This window comes from Sus scrofa, chromosome 18, assembly GCF_054392235.1.
Source record: "Sus scrofa isolate SSC_HxYL_T2T_F1_AM1 chromosome 18, Sscrofa_HxYL_maternal_Yorkshire_Landrace_v2.0, whole genome shotgun sequence".
NCBI lineage: Eukaryota > Metazoa > Chordata > Mammalia > Artiodactyla > Suidae > Sus > Sus scrofa.
In genome coordinates, this window is record NC_139400.1 from 30,449,200 (window position 1) to 30,468,115 (window position 18,916).

The window sequence follows — 18,916 nt, forward strand, 5'->3', positions numbered from 1 at the left end:
AAAAAAAGAAAAAGAAAACAAAACGAAAATTATAAGGCTGCATTAGAAGTCTTGAAAAAGAAGATCTAAACAACTGAGACAAAATTTATTCTCACAGATAGGAAGATATAAAGATATCACATCCTCCCCAAGTGGTGTATAGATTTCACATATTTTCCAATCATAATCTATATAGGATTGCTTATGGCACTTTAAGGAATGGTTCTGAATTGCATACGGAAGAGTCTAAAGCAAAGAGAAGTTGGAACACTTCTGAGAAAGAAGAACAGAGAGTGGGGACTTACCATCCCACGATTAGTCTTGTTGTGAAACTTTAGTAATTTACATAGTATGGTATTTAGTCAAAGATAGACAAATTAATTTATGGGATAGTGGAGAAAGGCCAGAAAAAGACTCTTTTCTCTCTGTAATTTCATTATGAAGGGGAAGCATCTGGCAGGTCAATTGGAAAAGGGGGATAGAGCTGAAAAAAAAAAGGCTGTCAGTATAGGAAAACAAGTGAAAATTTATCATCCCCACTTCATGCCATAAATCAACTATGGATGGATTAAAAACACAGATGCCAAAAGGAAAAAAAAAAGTTTTTTTTTTTTTAGGGTTGCACCTGCAGCATAGGAAAGTTCCCAGGCTATGGGTCAAGCCGGAGCTGCAACTGCCAGCCTACACCATAGCCACAGCAACACCAGATCCTAGCTGCATCTGTGACCTATGCCACTGCTTGTGATGGATCCTTAACCCACAGGGATCAAACCTGCATCCTCATGGACATTGTCTGGGCTTCTTAACCCTCTGAGCAACAACAGGAACTCCAAAAGGAATACTTTAAAGTTCTTAGAAATCATTCATTGTAAAAAATTAATAAATTTAATAATTTTAATTCCAAATAAATTTCATGGCTCAGCAGTTCACGAACCTAACTAGGATCCATGAGGATGTGGATTCAATCCCTGGCCTCGCTCAGTGGGTTAAGGATCCAACGTTGTGGTGAGCTGTGGTGTAGGTCACACATGTGGCTTGGATCCTGCATTGCTGTGACTGTGACGTAGGCTGGCAGCTACAGCTCTGGTTCGACCCCTAGCCTGGGAACCTCTATATGCTGTGTATACAGCCCTTAAATAAGCAAAAATAATAAATAAATAAGTAATAAATCCAAATAGCAAAAGCATCTTTTTTCCAGCAACACAGTGGACTAGATAGAGGCTTCTTCCTAGTACAGAAAATTTGAAAAGTTAAGAATATATGTATACACACAAACACTTCTCTTTCATAGATGTACCCATAAATGTAGCACTCTTTGAGATACAATGATTAATTAAAAGTTAATAATGATAGCCATGTATACATATATATATATATATATTTAGTAATATATATAGTATTAAATACCCTCCCCACAAAAGAAACAATATAGGGTTTAACTTGCTCTAGATAAACAGAGGTGTTCTGTCAGGGAATGAGAATATACTGAAATCAGAGTCTTGCAACACACTTTGGTTTGTTCCCAAGTTCCTCTTGCAGTGTATTACTTAATCTGGCCTAATCAGTACATATTCTTTTCCATTTCTTTCCTTTAACCAAACATTTGATATTTTTAAGTCTCTGCAGGCAATCACTTTTCCTATAAAAATTTTATTTAAATCTCCTAATTCATCGACTTCCCTGAAATGTGTATCACCAAATAATCTTTTTTTTTTTAAATTTCAAACATTCAGTCCACTTATTTGAGTACCATCAATGCAATTACAGGTTGTATTTCTACTTCTCAAATAGTGTTATTCTTTAATGACACTTTTCATTCTTAAAACACCTTTAATGCAAGATCATAAAGACATTTCCACAAGAGAAAGTACTATTGTCGGTTCAGCTTCTTGATGGGAAAATCAAGGAGGGTTGGCTGAGAGAATTAGAAATGCCATTTGATTACCTTCCACATCCTATTGATTTTGTATACCAGAATAGTTAGTTAAAGAAGACCATTTTCACCCCTAAATTCCTAAAAATAGGCCCGTATATTTAATACTTTTCTGTTTGTATTTTTCATTGTGTGTGAAAACATCTGAGTGAGGACTTCAGCCAAGGTAAATCAACATGGATCATGTACAGAGCAATTGGGAGTATGGTCACACATGCTGGGTTCCACCTTTGCATAAGCTGTGTCCACATTGCAGGAAATCAGTATTAACTCTAAAGGAGACTCTGAAAGCGGTTATTGATGTCCGCCAATGTCTTTGACACTCAGTTATAAAACTCTCTATTATTCTTAAATCTTTATACTGTGATAGGAAATGAAGCATTCATTTCCATACTTCATATAATTTCACTTATTCATTTATGATAAGCTACTTTTCTAGATACTGGTGTATTATGATTATCTACTCTAAGTAGTCTCACAACCTCTGAGGGCTCACAAAGGATAGAAGTTTGTTTTTCAGCTCAAGCAGTAGTACCAGATGGATGGATAGATGAACAAGTTACTAGAACAGGTCTCCTCCAAGAACTCATAAGTTACCCAGGCTGATGTGAGCTTTGCCACCTTCAATACACAGCTTCCCCAGGTATCTAGAAGGTCACTTCCATGCTAGCTGGCCAGAAGAAAAGATTACAGGAGGCTTTTCATAAGCAAGGCCCAGCAGTAGTACCCATCACTTCTGTTGACTGGAGCTCCTCATTTGGCCACACCTAACTACAGGGAATACTAGGAATATAAGCTAGCTGTGTGGCCACAAAGAAGAGAATATGGATTTGGATGCTCAGCCAATCTGTTGCAAAGGTAGTGGTGAACATAATGGAAATATATCCGACAGTCATGGAGCTTCTAATCTAACAGTATATAGCAATAAGTCAAATAAACCACAATTTTAGATACTTGTAAGTGCTTTAAAAGAAATAAACAGTGTGTGTAAGAGTGAGTGATAGGGAGAGGAAAAAGGTTAACTGGGTTATGGTGATTCAACAGGGTCTCTGTGATATTTGAGCTGGGATGTAAATAATGTGGAGGAGCCAGGCGTGCAAAGATCCAAGTGGGAAGATCCACTGGAGAGAGAGAGAAAGAGAAAGAGAGAAACATCAAAGTCCTGAAATAGAGCTAACGTCATGCATTTGAGGAACAGAAAGAAGCCCAGGGTGGATGAAGCATAGAAATGAGCGACTGGGGAAATAACAAGGCCCTAAGGACAGCGATAAACATTTTGTAACATTTTGTATTTTATTCTAGTGAAATGGGAAGCCCCTGCATGATTTTAGGGAGAGGAGCCATCTGATTTGATTTGTGTTTCATAATATCACTGTGGCCAAGGGGTAGAGAGTGGATTGTGGTTGATCACTGAATACAAGTGCCAGCTAGGAGTTCAGGGAGAGAAAATAGTACCTTGGACCAGTGCAGAGAAGAGGAAATGGAGAGAATGGGAACATTCTGGGTTATTTTTAGAGACAGGACCTGTTAATGTCTTGGATATGGGCTTTTGTCTATGTGGTTATTTTTAATTTAAGGAGGTTTTATTTTTAATTTTTTTATGTTTTAAAGTTTTATAGAAATATAATTGATTTACAATTTTGTGATAATTTCTGCTCTATGACAAAGTGATTCAGTTATACATATATACACATCCATTCTCTTTCAGATTCTCTCCCCACATAGATTATCACAGAATATTGGGTAGAGTTCCCTGTGCTATATAGCAGGAACCCACTGGCCAGTCATTCCATATACCTCAATGTACATATGCCAATCCCAAACCCCCAGCCTGTTAATCCCCCACACCTGCCCCCTCTGATAACCATAAGTTTGTTTTCAAAGTCTGTGAGTATTTTTCTGTTCTGCAAATAAGTTTTTGTATCCATTTTTAGATTCCATATGTAAGTGATATCATATAATGTTTGTTTTTCACTGTCTGACTAACTTCACTTAGTATAATAATCTGTAGGTCCATCTGTGTTGCTGCAAATGGCAATATTTCATTATTTGTTATGGCTGAGTAATATTCTATTGTATATATGTGCCACATCTGGTTTTTGTGTGTTTTTACCACTGAGACAGTCTGAATTTTATTTTAGAAGCTTATTTCCAGTGTTAGGATCCACCGAGCCATGAGTCTGACTTGGATGGACCTGCACCTCTTTAGGGGAGAAACTAGTGAAGGCAGGGGGTAGAGAGACCAGTCCCATAGAAACTGAAGTGGAAGCCAGATCAGAAAGGCCTAGCAGTGACTTCTTCCTCAGTGAATGGAGGGTTAGACCAATAGCTGCTGAAATGATCAGTCTTTTAGGCCTGCATGTTTCAATACAGATACCTGTTGAGCAGTTGAATTATGTCTAGTCCAAATTGCAATGATCTGTAAATATAAAGTACACACAAGATTTTGGGCATGTAGTATGTAAGAAAGAAGTCTAAATAGCTCATCTATCTCATTACTATTTTTCTATTGGTTACATTTTGACACTGTAATATTTTGCATATACTGGATTATGAAAAATGTATTACTAAAATAATTTTATCTTCTTTCATTTACTTTTTAAAAAACTTAAAGAACAGCTTTCTCTTTACAGACAATTGAGCAGACAGTGGGAAGTTTCCCATATTTCACACCTCCACATGTATAGTTTCTCACATTAACTTTTTGTAGTAGTGTAGTAAATTTGTTACAGTTAATGAACCAATATTGATACATTGCTGTTAGCTAAAGTCCATAGCTTACATTCGTTCTTTGTGTTTTACAGTTATATGGGGGGTTTTATCTTAGATTTGACCCAATGGCATAGATAGCCAGTTCTCAGCTGCTTACTAGGAAAGGAAAGACATGAGGAACATGTTTGGGAATGAAAAAGAACCAAGTGTTATGTCTGGACACACAGAGTGAAAGATGTTTATTGAACAACCAAGTGGAGGTACAGGTAGTTGGATAAGTCTGCACCCAGGGCTAGATGTATAATTTTGAGACTCATCAGTAGACATATAAGGTTACATTTCAAATTAAAATGGTCTGATGAGTTAATAGGAAGGAAGAAAATGGAGAGAGTGGGGACAGCTCACTCAAAATTTTTTATTTTACTGTTGAGAATGGATAAGTGAGGCAGTAGGGTTTAGTAATGGGATATGTTGGCTTGCTTTTTTTTTAAGATGAGAGCTATTAGAATTTAGTTGTAAACTGACAGGAATACTGTGGACAGTGTGAATCTGTTGGTATTAAACATAGAAAAGATAACTGTGAGACAAAGTGCATGGAGAGTGAGAGTGAATGGGGTCCTAGGACTAGGGTAGGAGTTCTCCTTAGATTGGATCAGGGAGGCGTGTTTCAACAGCAGGGAGGCGATAATATGAACATAATGGCAGCTAAGTTGGAGGTTTTATAGGGGAGTGGTGAGGGAGACTTTGTCTTGCTACTGCTTTTTCCCAGTAAGAAAGTCTGAGCCAAGCTGAAGTGACAGGGGAGGAAGATGTTGGATATGTGAGGTGTGAGGCAGTCAGTCATCCAGAAGAGGGGGGAGTGGACTCACTGGGAAAAACACGGTAGGCTTGCAGAGCAATGCTGAGGACATGTTTGAAGCTGAAGTCATGAATTTAAAGTAAGACCAGGCAGCAGAGTTGGGACTAGATGAAGCAAGTGAGACATCTAATGTGCACAATTTAGGGAGGCACTCACTCTGACTCATGCCCAAAGTACCTCACATGCTTTAATCTAATATTGGCTTTGTTGGACTGTAAAGTTTTTTGATTTTTTTCAAACAATACTCTGCTGCTAGAGTATAGGCAAAGAAGATGTATGAGTGCATTCAATCATGAGTGTTGGCAGAGGAATAAAATTGGACAGAGGGAAAAGTACAAAGGAACAGAAGGCACTTGCAAGGAAAATCATAGGACTTACACAAGATGAAGAGGGAAGAGAACTATCCTGGGGCTGAAATATAATGAGACATTGGAATCATAAATGAATCAGTAAATTGAGGAGCTCTTAGAATTGTTGCAGTAGGAGTGGTATCCAGAAAGTGAAGTTTGGAAGATCATGTAGTTACTGGTTTTAGAGTCTGATCATGATAGTGGTGAAAAGAGCCATAATTGGAAGTGTGAAAGTCAGCTAATATAGAGGCTAGGAGGTTGAGTCATGCAGGTGCATGATGAAGCCACTAGAAATGATAACAGAACTATGGATGGAGAGGAATAAATACAGTGAGTCAAGTGCTAAAGTTATCAATGAACAAAGGCTAAGTAACTGATATATATAGGAGTAATTTGACTGACTCCTAAATAATTAAACTATAAGATGATTCTAATTCAAATATTTAGTTCTGTTTTTTGATTGTAATAAATACTTGATAAAATAAATTGGATAAAGAAAGGAAGAGCATGAATAATTGAGATTCTGTTAAAAGTTGCTATTTTCTATGGCATTTTTGTCAATGACTTAAACCTCATGTTCATTCTTCTTTGAAGGGTGCTAAAATTACTAGGTTGCTGACTGATTTTATTTTTTTCTTTATTATTTTTTCATACTTACCCAATAGCATAGGTGGTTATGAGAAGGAAAAAGAACAGTTTGGTAGCAAGAAGGAAAAAAGAAAGTAATAAACATGACAATAAACTGAGTGGCTTACACTTATAAATATATTTATAATATTTGCACATAAAGGTGCATGAATTACTCTTGCATTGCTTTTTGCACTGTGGAAACAAGGAAATGTAGATCAAGGGAACATAAGTGTAGGCAAAGGAGTGGGTAATGATGACAGTGATTTTCATCTATTGCACATCTGCTGTGTGCCAGTCACATGCTAAGTGCTTTACATGCATCATTGCATGTAACCCTTGTAATAGCCCAGGGAGGTTGGGGTAATAATGTTCTCCTGACAGTTGAAAAAGACAGGTTTAGTGAGAGTAACTTGCCAAGATTACACAGGTAACTGGCAGAGCCAGAAATCAAATCCCAGTCCCTGAATCTCATGCCAATACTCTTCCCCAGAACAATATTCAACAGAGCCAACATTTTCAAATAAAATCTTCATTGGACGTATCATTTTCCCTACAAAAGCACATTGGAGGGCTTGATATGCCTTGTAATGAAAATGTAGTTTTTCTCCACGCATTTCTTATTGAACAGAAAATATCCAAGGAGATGTATAGACTCTGAGAGCAGTATTGGACTAATGAAAGTTACCTCAGCTTCTATGATATTTCCATTTCTCCAATGGCACACATTGTTAAAAAGTATGTAAAAAATTAATAGACCTCAAAATTTCAGAAATAGCAGAAGACTAGGACAGAAAGAAACACAGCAAAGCCAAAACCTGTGTTTCTAGTATATTATACTTTTGTATATATATTATATGTACTTTAGCATATTGCCTCTTCATACAATGCCAAATTTAGTATAACTTGCTCTTATAATGATATTGGAGTATCTAAGTTGGACAATTATTTTTGTGATAATACAGCTCTCATTCACTTGCTTTCCATTACACTTTCTCAAGTTGAAGAAAAGAGTTGCAGAAACAACTGGCACACTAGGGATTATGTAGAACTCAGAATACATTCGGAGAATGTGTTACACAAATGGCATTCTCCTAGCATGGGTACCATTATGGGAAAAAGATTGGGATGTTGTTGTGGGAGATGAGCCATTCAGTGAGGAATATGACGACATTGGGGAATTTAGTTAGAGGAAGTAAATATTCCTGTATGCATGGTGTATATGAGATCCAGATTTTGAAGTGGTATATCAATGTCAGGATTTAATGTTCCTGTGAAATTCACAACTGATAGGTATTTTTCCATTCAGCCATCTCTGGCCCATGTGAATTTCCATAATCCTTTGTCTAGATATCAATTAAAGAGTGTTCACCATCCTATCTCTTATTCTGCATTGGTTTTTGATGAGAATACACATGGGGTGAACCATCATCATCAGATCTAATCACCACAGGCATTGTTCTTTGCACTTGACGAGTATTTGTTTGATGTTCAGAACAACTCTATGAAAAAGGTGCCATTATCATTATAGTTTTACAGATGAGGAATCTGAGGATTTAAAAATTAACTTCCTGTGGGTAATGAAGAGTTGAAAGAGGTTGTGATGGGTGATGGCATATTGGTTTCTAGTTGAATATCTAGGGAATAGTTAAGATAGTGATGGATTGAAGAGCTTCTATTTTATTCCCCAATTCCTCATTTCTTTCTTAATTAAAATGTAAAGTCATTTCCCATGTGAACTAATAATAATGTAAATACATACAGTTCTTTTAGGATTTCGAAATATGTTCACCTTCATTATTATGTCCCTACATGACGAGTGGAGAAAAAGAAGCATACCCAAGTTGTGAGAATAAATGTGGGAGTGAACTGAACACGATATCCAGCTTTTGACTCTCAGAACAGAGCTCTTTCCTCCACAGTGTCATTCCTGTGGCCTTAGCAGTTTTTGTAGATACCAGGCATCTCACCAGAGATGTTACAATGTTCAAATTTTAGGTAGATTCCAGAGAAGAGAGGGTAATAGACATCTCTCCTTGAAATATTAGGAAAGTACCCTAATTGCTCCTTTGTGATTCTGATTTCATTTATTTATAATTTATTGTCTTGAGTCACCCATTCTTTTTGATAAGTTAAATGTTTTATACTTTTGTGATTATTGGTTTTAGTGAAAAAACTCCACAAGTAGAATAAGAAACTCATTATGGGAGTTCCCTTTGTGGCTCAGGGGTTAAGAACCCAGCATTGTCTCTGTGAGGGTACAGGTTCCATCCCTGGCCTGGCTCAGTGGATTAAGTATCTCAAATTGCTGCAAGGCACAGTGTAGGTCACAGATGTGGCTTGGTGTTGGTGTTGCTGTAGCTTAAGTCTCAGCTGCAGCTCCCCCAGGAAATTTCCATATGCCACAGGTATAGTCATAAAAGGAAAATAAATAAACTTATTATAAGATGAAAATATATAGAGTTGACTTACATAACTATTGGTAGTATATATTTTTGGAGAGTAAAACACAGAAAAGAGATAGCAAGAAGGGGAACTTTCTAGTACAGCATAGAAATTAAATCTGGTACACCATGAGAAGAAATTCAAGGGCAAGAACCTGCAGAGAGAAGACAGGCACAAAGAAAAGGGATTGGCATCAGGTGAACGTATCAAGATAGCAAAGAATAATGCAAGAAGATGAAGAGGGTGGGGTGGGGGCAGCACCTGATGGCCATTGGAGAAAAGGATGTTCTCTGCAGAGAGTGAGGCTCGATGGAACAAGAAAACATTGAGAGTAGTGACCACTTTCTACTCTTTAAAACCCATGGTTATGTAAAAGTTAGTAAGAGGGGAAAGTAAAAATGAGCAGAAGTTATTAAGAGGAAAAGATGAAAGCTTCTGAGAGAAATGGGAATTTAGAAAAGAGGATGCTTCTTGCATCCTGCTGCCCCGCCCCTATTACACTCATCACAGTGACCTGGGGGAACTTTTATGATCTGAGCAGAATTGGGACTTCCCAGCTACCACTGCCTCACCCCCCCAGAGGGTCCCAGCAGTAGCCCACATCGACAGCCTCTTGGGCAGGGGTAGCACAAGCACAGGCTTAGAAGACAAGTTTGTTCGGGCAACTGCTTCAGAGAGGAGTTCGAGTCGGAATAAAGTCAAACTCTAGGGAATCCGGCTGGGACGTCCTCCTGCCATATTTTTTTGTTGCTGCTCATAGTTCATATTGTACAATAGCTGTTATGCTTCAAGGAGTTTATACTCTTCTCTATTAACTGTCATTCTTTGTAGCCAGTGTTGGCTATCCAGCCTATCAACTTTTATTTATCTAACTGTTACATACGTTGTCCAACTTGGATACTCCTCATTTATTTTCTAATGTGCCTGATGAAGCAGGTCTTTTTCCTGAATGTATGTCTGGGCTTCTTTTCATCTCAGAGATATTATGCTTTCAAGAATGACCTTGTATGGATTACAGTCTTCAAATCTCTTACTATGCACAATATATTTTTATCTACCATTCTTTCTTAGAGATAAATAAGCCCAGTGGGTTATCTTGCTGAAGTGTTATTAATGTTGTTTTCTGAACATTTATAGGCAGTGCAGGGACACCCGTCACTTTTAATGAAAATGGAGATGCTCCCGGCCGTTACGATATCTTCCAGTATCAAATAACCAACAAAAGTACAGAGTACAAAATCATTGGGCACTGGACCAACCAGCTTCATCTAAAAGCAAGTATCAATATAAACTTACTGTTATCTATGTAGTTCTCATGGAGAGATGCTTTAAGTATATAATGTTTGTCAGAATTGATTTTCTTGTCAACAAATTTTTAGAGAATGTATGTTTGATCCTTTTCAACTTTAAAACGTTATGGAAAGTCTTAAACGTCTGTAGAAGAATTTGATCTCTGTAAGGAGTTAATGAAAGATCTGATTTCCTTTTAAGTGACTAAATACACAGGGAGGGAAATTTCACGCTTTTCTGAATGACTCGAGTTTCAGATGTTTATACGATGTATGGGTATGTGTGTATGTGTGTGAGTGGTGGGAGGTGAAGGATGACAAACTGTGCCAGGAATGATAAAGTTGGGGCTTAACAATTAGAGTATTTCACCTTCGCCACATCTGATGTTGAGATCTTATGGCCACATCTGATGGAAGGAAGTGAATCATGACCTGTGTGTACATTACCTCTTTGAATCACAGTACCAAATGAAGTTAACATACCCAAAGGTGATGTTTTGATTTTTTAACAGCCCACAGGACTGCCTGCTGTCCCTGCCCCCTAAAAGTGCCATAGAGGCCATCAGGGCCCATAGATTTTGCAGTTCCTATAAGCAGCAACATGAGGACAACTTGGAGAGCCCAGCCTGGGGGCAGTGCCAAAAGTGGTTGAGCATTTGCCTTCCCAGGGACATGCTGTCACCACCCAGGGCTCTGGCTTCTCCTACTGGGACGAGATGGTGGTGGCCTGAGGGATGGTGACAGGAGGAGGAATGATATTGATGTATCTGGCTGGCAGGTAGCCCTCTGGGGGGCTAGCCTAGGAAAGGAGTCTTAGGGGACACTGTGGAGAGCCATCTGGTACCAGCACCCACTAATCATAAAGGACACTGGAGCAGCAAGCCAATCCTGCACTTGATGGAAGAGGGAGGCCCAAAGTCACAGGGCATGGGGCTGGTGGTGGCTGCCTGAGGAGGGTGCAGGGGTAGTTGGAGCAGCATCTGCTTATACCTGGGTAAGGAATTATTTCAAAATTTAAAGGCTCATGATGCCATATCCATGCACATAGGCTACTTCTGATATAGAGAAACAAGAGGTGTGCCCTATAATCTCAGCTAAGGATTGGGATTCTTTCGTACATGAACGTGAATGTTCATATACACATTTTCCTATACATCTGTGACTGTATAGGACTGTTTATAGGAACTGAATGGCTAAGGAATCAATATAACTGTAGTATTTCCTCTGTAGGCAGTGAGATGCTTTAAAAATCTGTCAAACCAGAAGTATTCTTCTACTGGTCAATTGTTCTAATGTGTATTTCACCCTTTCCTCTAATAAAAATGTCTCATCTTCTTGACTCTCAAAGTTACCATAACACTGAGAGTTGAGTTCATTTCTTACATGAATAATTAAGTTCAATTCCTGGCTATAGCTTATCCTAGCTGGAAGGCAAAGACCTATGACAAACATGACAGTGGGGAGAAATATCATTCTTGTCTATGTGTGTGTTACACATGTGTATGTGCTTTCTCGTGTTTGAGCCCACTCATAAGACATCAATTGGGTATTTTTAATACATTTTTCACTTCTGTATGTCCAGATCTAGCCCCTGAAGCGCTTCATTGATGAGTCAGTCACCAAAGTTTTCAGCAAAGAACCATATAATGAGAAATAGCAAAATGAGGATATTTATGATTTACTGTCTCTGTAATGACTTCCTGATAATTGTCACAGTTCCATATTTAATAATGCACAATGACACCCTATATTTGCAACTATCATTGTAACTATGTAAAACCACATAGCGATAGATTACTGCATGTCAGCCTTATGAAATTTTATCCATTGTCCTGCAATGCAAATCAACATTTATCAAAACATAGCTTTGATAACTCTACAGGTTATTCATGCCAATCTGAAAATCATTTGCTTTTTGGCAAAAGCCCTTTGACAGTGGAACCATGTGAAATTAAATAATTCAACACAACAAGGAAAATAAGGGTAAAAATAGGGAAGCTCCTTTTATCTGACTTTTATTAATACCAAACTGCTTATTATATTCTTATGATTGAGGATTTAAATAACAAAATTCAACAGTTGAAAAATACATAAACTAATATGTAACACAAAGAAACCTAAAATGATTATACACACAAGTGTTCACATATACATCTCTATATATACATGATATATTTATTATAAAACTTTACTTTGAATCTCAAGCTGCTCTTTTATGTACATTTATGGTGCATGAAAAGTTTTATGTTTATTATAGTGTGATTGCTCATAAAATGTATCAAAATAATTTGTAAAAATTATTTCTCATGCATGCTTACGATTGTTTATAACTAGATAACCATGCTAGTTATACAGGAACAGAGAGAATCAACTCCCAGAAAAGAGAGGGAATTAGACTTTGAGGAGAGATTGTAAGTCAAGGGTTGAACTCTAATTTTTCTGTTTTCCCTTTTTAGGGCCACACCCATGGCATATGGAGGTTTCCAGGCTAGGGGTCAAATTGGAGCTGTAGCTGCCAGCCTATGCCACGGTCAAAGCCGCACCAGATCCAAGCCTCGTCTGTGACCTACACCATAGCTCACAGCAATGCCAGATCCTTAACCCACTGAGTGAGGCCAAGGATTGAACCGCAACCTCATGGTTACTAGTCAGATTCATTTCCACTGAGCCACTATGAGAACTCCTTAATTCTAAATTTTATCAGGACAAACAAAATGACTGTTTCTCCTTGGGAACTGGATCAGTTCTCTATTGCAAGGTGGAGTAGGGGTTGCTTAGGAAAATGTTGATTTACTAGAGGTCTGCTTAGATCTCAGGCAAGATACCAAACAAATGGCTTGCCTCACTTTTGTCATCTATAAAGTAGAAACATTAGTAGCATCTACCTTAGATACTTGTAATAAGAATTAAATGAAATAATACAATAAAGCAGTTAGTCCAGGGCCTGGCATACATGAACCACGTAAACATGAGCTATTATTAATCCAGTATGTCATGATTCTGTATGGTCAGTGCTCGCACTCGGGGATGAGTATGGTGAATAGAAAAGTGGAGGTGCTATTAGATGAGGCACTTGAGTTTGCTTTAGCAAGTTCATTTAAAATGGGCTCTTTTGGAGTTCCTGTCATGGTGCAGTGGTTAATGAATGCAACTAGGAACCATGAGGTTGCGGGTTTGATCCCTGCCCTTGCTCAGTGGGTTAATGATCTGGCGTTGCCGTGAGCTGTGGTGTAGGTCACAAACGAGGCTCGGATCCCGCGTTGCTGTGGCTCTGGTGTAGGCTGGTGGCTACAGCTCCGATTCAACCCCTAGCCTGGGAACCTCCATATGCCGCGAGAGCAGTCCAAGAAAGGGCAAAAAGACAAAAAAATAAAATAAAATAAAATGGGCTCTTTTGTTCCCATTGCCAATTGCATGCCTTTAATATTGACTTTAATACTTTAGCAAATCTATCCATACTTAAAAGTAAACTTTATTGGAGCCCTACTGTGGGGAGTTGGGTTAAGAATTGATATGCAATGGTTCAAGTCTATGCAGAGGTGCAGATTCAGTCTGTAGTGTGAGTTAAAGGATCCAGAATTACCACAGCTGATGCAGCTCAGATTCAATCCCTTGCCCAGGAAATTCCATATTCTGGGTGCAGCCATTAAAAAAATAAACTTTATTGAGTAACAAATGAAAATAGGGATATCACTACAGACCGTACAGATTAATGAAAGTGTACTAAAATAGTTAATAAAGATATACTGCTGGAGATTAAGATAGCGGAATAGAAGGACTGGAGCTCAACTTCTCTCCTAAAAACAACAAAATTCACAACTAAAGACTGAGCACTCTTCACCCAAATGGACTGGACCTTAAAAAAGATGTCCTACTGCAGAAGAAAAAGAGGAGGACACAAAAAGAGGTAGGAGGGGTGATTTCTTGATATAAATAACCCCATACCTCCTGGGTGGGAAGCTCCACAGACTGGAAACTAACTGGTTCACAGAGACTCACCTACAGGAGTGAGAGTTCTGAGCCCCACCTCAAACTCTCACGTGTGGGGATCTGGCACAAGGAGAAAGAGCCCCGGAGCATCTGGCACTGGAGGCCAGTGGGGCTTGTGTGCAGGAGCTCCACAGGACTGGGGGAAATGGAGACCCCATTCTTAAAAGGCACACACAGACTTTCATGTGCAATGGGTCCCAGGGCAAAGCAAAGTCTCCATAGAAATCTGGGTCAAACCTGACTGCAGTACTTGGAGGACATCCTGGGAAAACAGGAGTGAACGTGGCTTGTTGTGAGGGAGGAACATTGGAAGCAAAGCTCTCAAGAATATTCAGCAGCCATGCCTTTCCTGGAGGTGGCCATTTGGGGAAAATCTAGCCCCACCCATCAGTCAGCTGCTGAGAAGCCCCAGGGAAAACAACAGTCCAGGTGGGATCACAGCCCCGCCCCTCAGTAAACAGGCTACCTAAAGACCCCTCAGGCACACAGCTGCCTCTAATCCCATCCAGAGACTAAACGCCACCCACCAGAGGGATTAGAATCGGCTCCACCTACCAGTGGACAGGCATCAGTCCCTCCCATCTGGAAGCCTACAGCAAGCCCCCCATACCGACTTCAGCCACAGGGGGGCAGACATCAGAAGTAAGAGAGGCTACAATTCTACTCTGTGTAAAAAGTTCACCACACCAAAAACCTATAAAAATGAAAAGACAGAGAACTATAACTCAGATGAGGGAGAAAGGAAAAACCCCAGAAAATCAGCTAAGTGATCAGGAGATTCTCAGCCTCCAGGAAAAAGACTTTAGATTGTTGATGCTTAAGATGATGCAAGACATTGGAAATAAACTGGAGGCAAAGATGGATAACTTATAGGAAACACTAACCAAAGAGATGCAAGATATAAAACTTGAACAAGAAGAGATGCAAAATACAATAACTGAAATTCATTAGAAGCACCTAACAGGAGAATACAGGAGGCAGAAGAAAAAATAAGAGAGATGGAGGATAGATTAGTGAAAATTATGGATGTGGAACAGCAAAGAGAAAAAAGACTGAAAAGAAGAGTCTCAGAGAACTCTGGGACAACATTAAACACACCAATATCCATATTCAAGGGGTTCCAGAAGGAGAAGAGAGAGAGGAGACAGAAAAAATATTCCAAGAGATAATAGCCAAAAACTTCCCTAACATGGGGAAGGAATCACTCACTCAAATCCAGGAAGCACAACGAGTACCACATAAAATAAACCCAAGGAGGAACACCCCAAGACACATATTAATCAAACTGACCAAGATTAGAGACAGAAAATCTTGAAAGCAGCTAGGGAAAAGAAACAAATAACATCCAAGGGAACCCCAATAAGGTTATCGGCAGATTTTTCAACAGAAACTCAGCAGGCCAGAAGGGAGTGGCATGATATACTTAATGTGATGAAAGGAAAAAACCTTCAACCAAGATTACTCTACCCAGCAAGGCTCTCATTCAGATTTGAAGGAGAAATCAAAACCTTCTCAGATAAGCAAAAGCTGAGAGAATTCAGCAACACTAAACCAGCCTTACAACAAATACTAAAGGAACTTCTCTAGGCAGAAAAGAACAAGAGAAGAAGGAAAGGAAAAAGAGCAGCAAAAGCAAATCCAAAGCAATTAATAAAATGGCAATAAGAACATACGTATCAATAATTACCTTAAATGTTAATGGACTTAACGCCCCAACCAAAAGACATAGACTAGCTGAATGGATACAGAAATATGCTGTCTTCAGGAGACCCACTTCACTTCTAGGGACACATACAAATTGAAAGTGAGAGGACAGTAGAAAGCATTTCATGCAAACGGGGATCAAAAGAAAGCCAGAGTATCAATACTCATATCTGACAAAATAGACTTTAAAATGAAGAATATTTTAAGGGACAAAGCAGGACATAACATAATGATCAAATGATCAATCCAAGAAGAGGATATAACAATTTTAAGTATCTATGCACCCAACATGGGTTCACCATAATATATAAAACAACTTCTAACAACCTTAAAAGGACAAATAGACAATAACACAATCATAGTGGGGGACTTTAACACCCCACTTACAGTAATGGACAGATCAACCAGACAGAAAATCAATAAGGAAACACAGGCCCTGAATGATGCTTTAAACCAGATGGACTTAATAGATGTTTATATGACATTCCATCCAAAATCAACAGAATACACATTCTTCTCAAGTGCACATGGAACATTCTCTAAGATTGATCATATCCTGGGCTACAAACCCAACCTTGGTAACTTTAAGAAAATTGAAATCATATCAAGCATCTTTTCCGACCACAACACTATATGACTGGAAATCAACAACAAGAATTAAACTGCAAAAAAAAAAACAAACAAACAAACAAACAAACAAACAAAAAAACACGTGGAGACTAAACAACATGCTACTAAACAACCAATGGATCACTGAAGAAATCAAAAAGGAAATTAAAAAATACCTAGCAGCAAATGACAACAAAGATACGACACTCCAAAACCTATGGGATGCAGCAAAAGCCATTCTAAGAGGAAAGTTTATAGCAATACAAGCCCACCTCAGGAAACAAGAAAACGCCCAAATAAACAAGCTAACTTTACGTCTAAAGCAGCTCGAGAGAGAAGAAGAGACAAGACCTAAAGTTAGTAGAAGGAAAGAAATCATAAAGATCAGAGCAGAAAGCAATGAACTAGAAACATAGAAAACTATAGAAAATATCAATGAAACGAAAAGCTGGTTCTTTGAAAGATCAACAGAATTGATAAATCCCTAGCCAGACTTATCAAGAAAAAAACAGAGAGGACTCAAATCAATAAAATTAGAAATGAAAAAGGAGAAGTAACAAAGGACATCACAGAAATACAAAGGATCCTAGGAGACTATGATATTGCAACTATATGCCAGTAAAAGGGAAAACCTAGAAGAAATGGACAGATTCTTAGAAAAGTACAATCTTCCAAGACTAAACCAAGATGAAATAGAAAAGATGAATGGACCAATCACAAGAACTGAAATTGAAACTGTGATTAAAAAACTTCCAACAAACAAAAGTCCAGGACCAGATGGCTTCACAGGCAAATTCTATCAAATATTTAGAGAAGAGTGAACACCTATCCTTCTGAAACCATTTCAAAAAATTTCAGAGGAAGGGATTCTCCCAAACTCATTCTATGAGGCCACCATCGCCCGGATACCAAAATCAGACAAAGACACCACAAAAAAAGAAAACTACAGGCCAATTTCACTGATGAACATCGATGCAAAAATCCTCAACAAGATACTAGCAAACCACATCCAACAATACATTAAAAGGATTGTACATCATGATCAAGTGGGATTTATCCCAGGGATTCAATGGTTCTTCAATATCCACAAATCCATCAGTGTGATACACCACATTAACAAACTGAAGAATAAAAACAATATGATCCTCTCAATAGAGGCAGAACAAGCCTTTGACAAAATCCAACACCCATTTCTGATTAAAACCCTTCAGAAAGTGGGCAGAGAGGGAACCTACCTCAACATAATAAAGGCCATATATGAAAAACCCACAGCTAACATCATTCTCAATGGTGAAAAGCTGAAAGAATTCCCGCTGAGATCGGGAACAAGACAAAGATGTCCGCTCTCGCCACTACACTTCAACATAGTTCTGGAAGTTCTAGCCGCAGCAATCAGAGAAGTAAAAGAAATAAAAGGAATCCAAATTGGAAAGGAAGAAGTAAAACTATCCCTAGTTGCAGATGACATGATACTATACCTAGAGAATCCTAAAGACTCTACCAGAAAGCTGTTAGAGCTCATCCATGAATTTGGCAAAGTTGCAGGATACAAAATTAATACACAGAAATTGACAGCATTTCTATACACTAACAATGAAAGAGCAGAAAAAGAAATTAGGGAAGCAATCCCATTTACCATCGCATCCAAAAGAATAAAATACCTAGGGGTAAACCTACCTAAAGAGACAAAAGACCTGTACTCTGAAAACTGCAAGATACCAAGGAAAGAAATCAAAGATGACACAAATAGATGGAAAGATATGCCATGCTCGTGATTGGAAGAGTAATATTATCAAAATGACTATATTACCTAAGGCAATATACAGACATTTTTCACAGAACTCAAACAAAATAGTTTAAAGTTTGTTTGGAAGCACAAAAGACCCAGAATAGCCAAAGACATCCTGAAAAACAAAGATGGAGCTGGAGGCATCAGGCTCCCGGACTTCAGACTATACTACAAAGCAACAGTCATCAAAACCATATGGTACTGGCACAAAGACAGAAATATACATCAGTGGAACAGGATAGAAAGCCCAGAATTCAACCCACGTACCTACAGCCAATTAATCTATGACAAAGGAGGCAAGAACATACAATGGAGAAAGGACAGCTTGTTCAATAAGTGGTGCTGGGAAAACTGGACAGCCGCTTGGAAAAGAATGAAATTAGAACACTTCCTAACACCATACACAAAAAGAAACTCCAAATGGATGAAAGACCTAGATATAAGACCAGACACTATCAAACTCTTAGAGGAAAACTTAGGCCAAACACTCCATGACATAAACGACAGCAATATCTTCTCAGATCCACCTCTTAGAGTACTGACAGCAAAAAACAAAAATAAACAAATGGGACCTAATCAAACTTCAAAGTTTCTGTACAGCAAAGGAAATCCTAAACAAAATGTAAAGAC

The 18,916-nt window shown here is 38.4% G+C and overlaps 1 protein-coding gene across 4 annotated transcripts in view; it reads left to right on the forward strand.

The window, feature by feature from the left end:
- GRM8 (glutamate metabotropic receptor 8) overlaps positions 1-18,916 on the forward strand; it is a 795,220-nt gene that overhangs the window by 612,190 nt on the left and 164,114 nt on the right. For all 4 annotated transcript variants that reach the window (XM_021079053.2, XM_005673194.4, XM_085005941.1 and 1 more), the window contains one exon: positions 10,043-10,179. In XM_021079053.2, the coding sequence (XP_020934712.2) occupies positions 10,043-10,179 (137 nt within the window). The remainder of the gene's footprint in view (positions 1-10,042; positions 10,180-18,916) is intronic.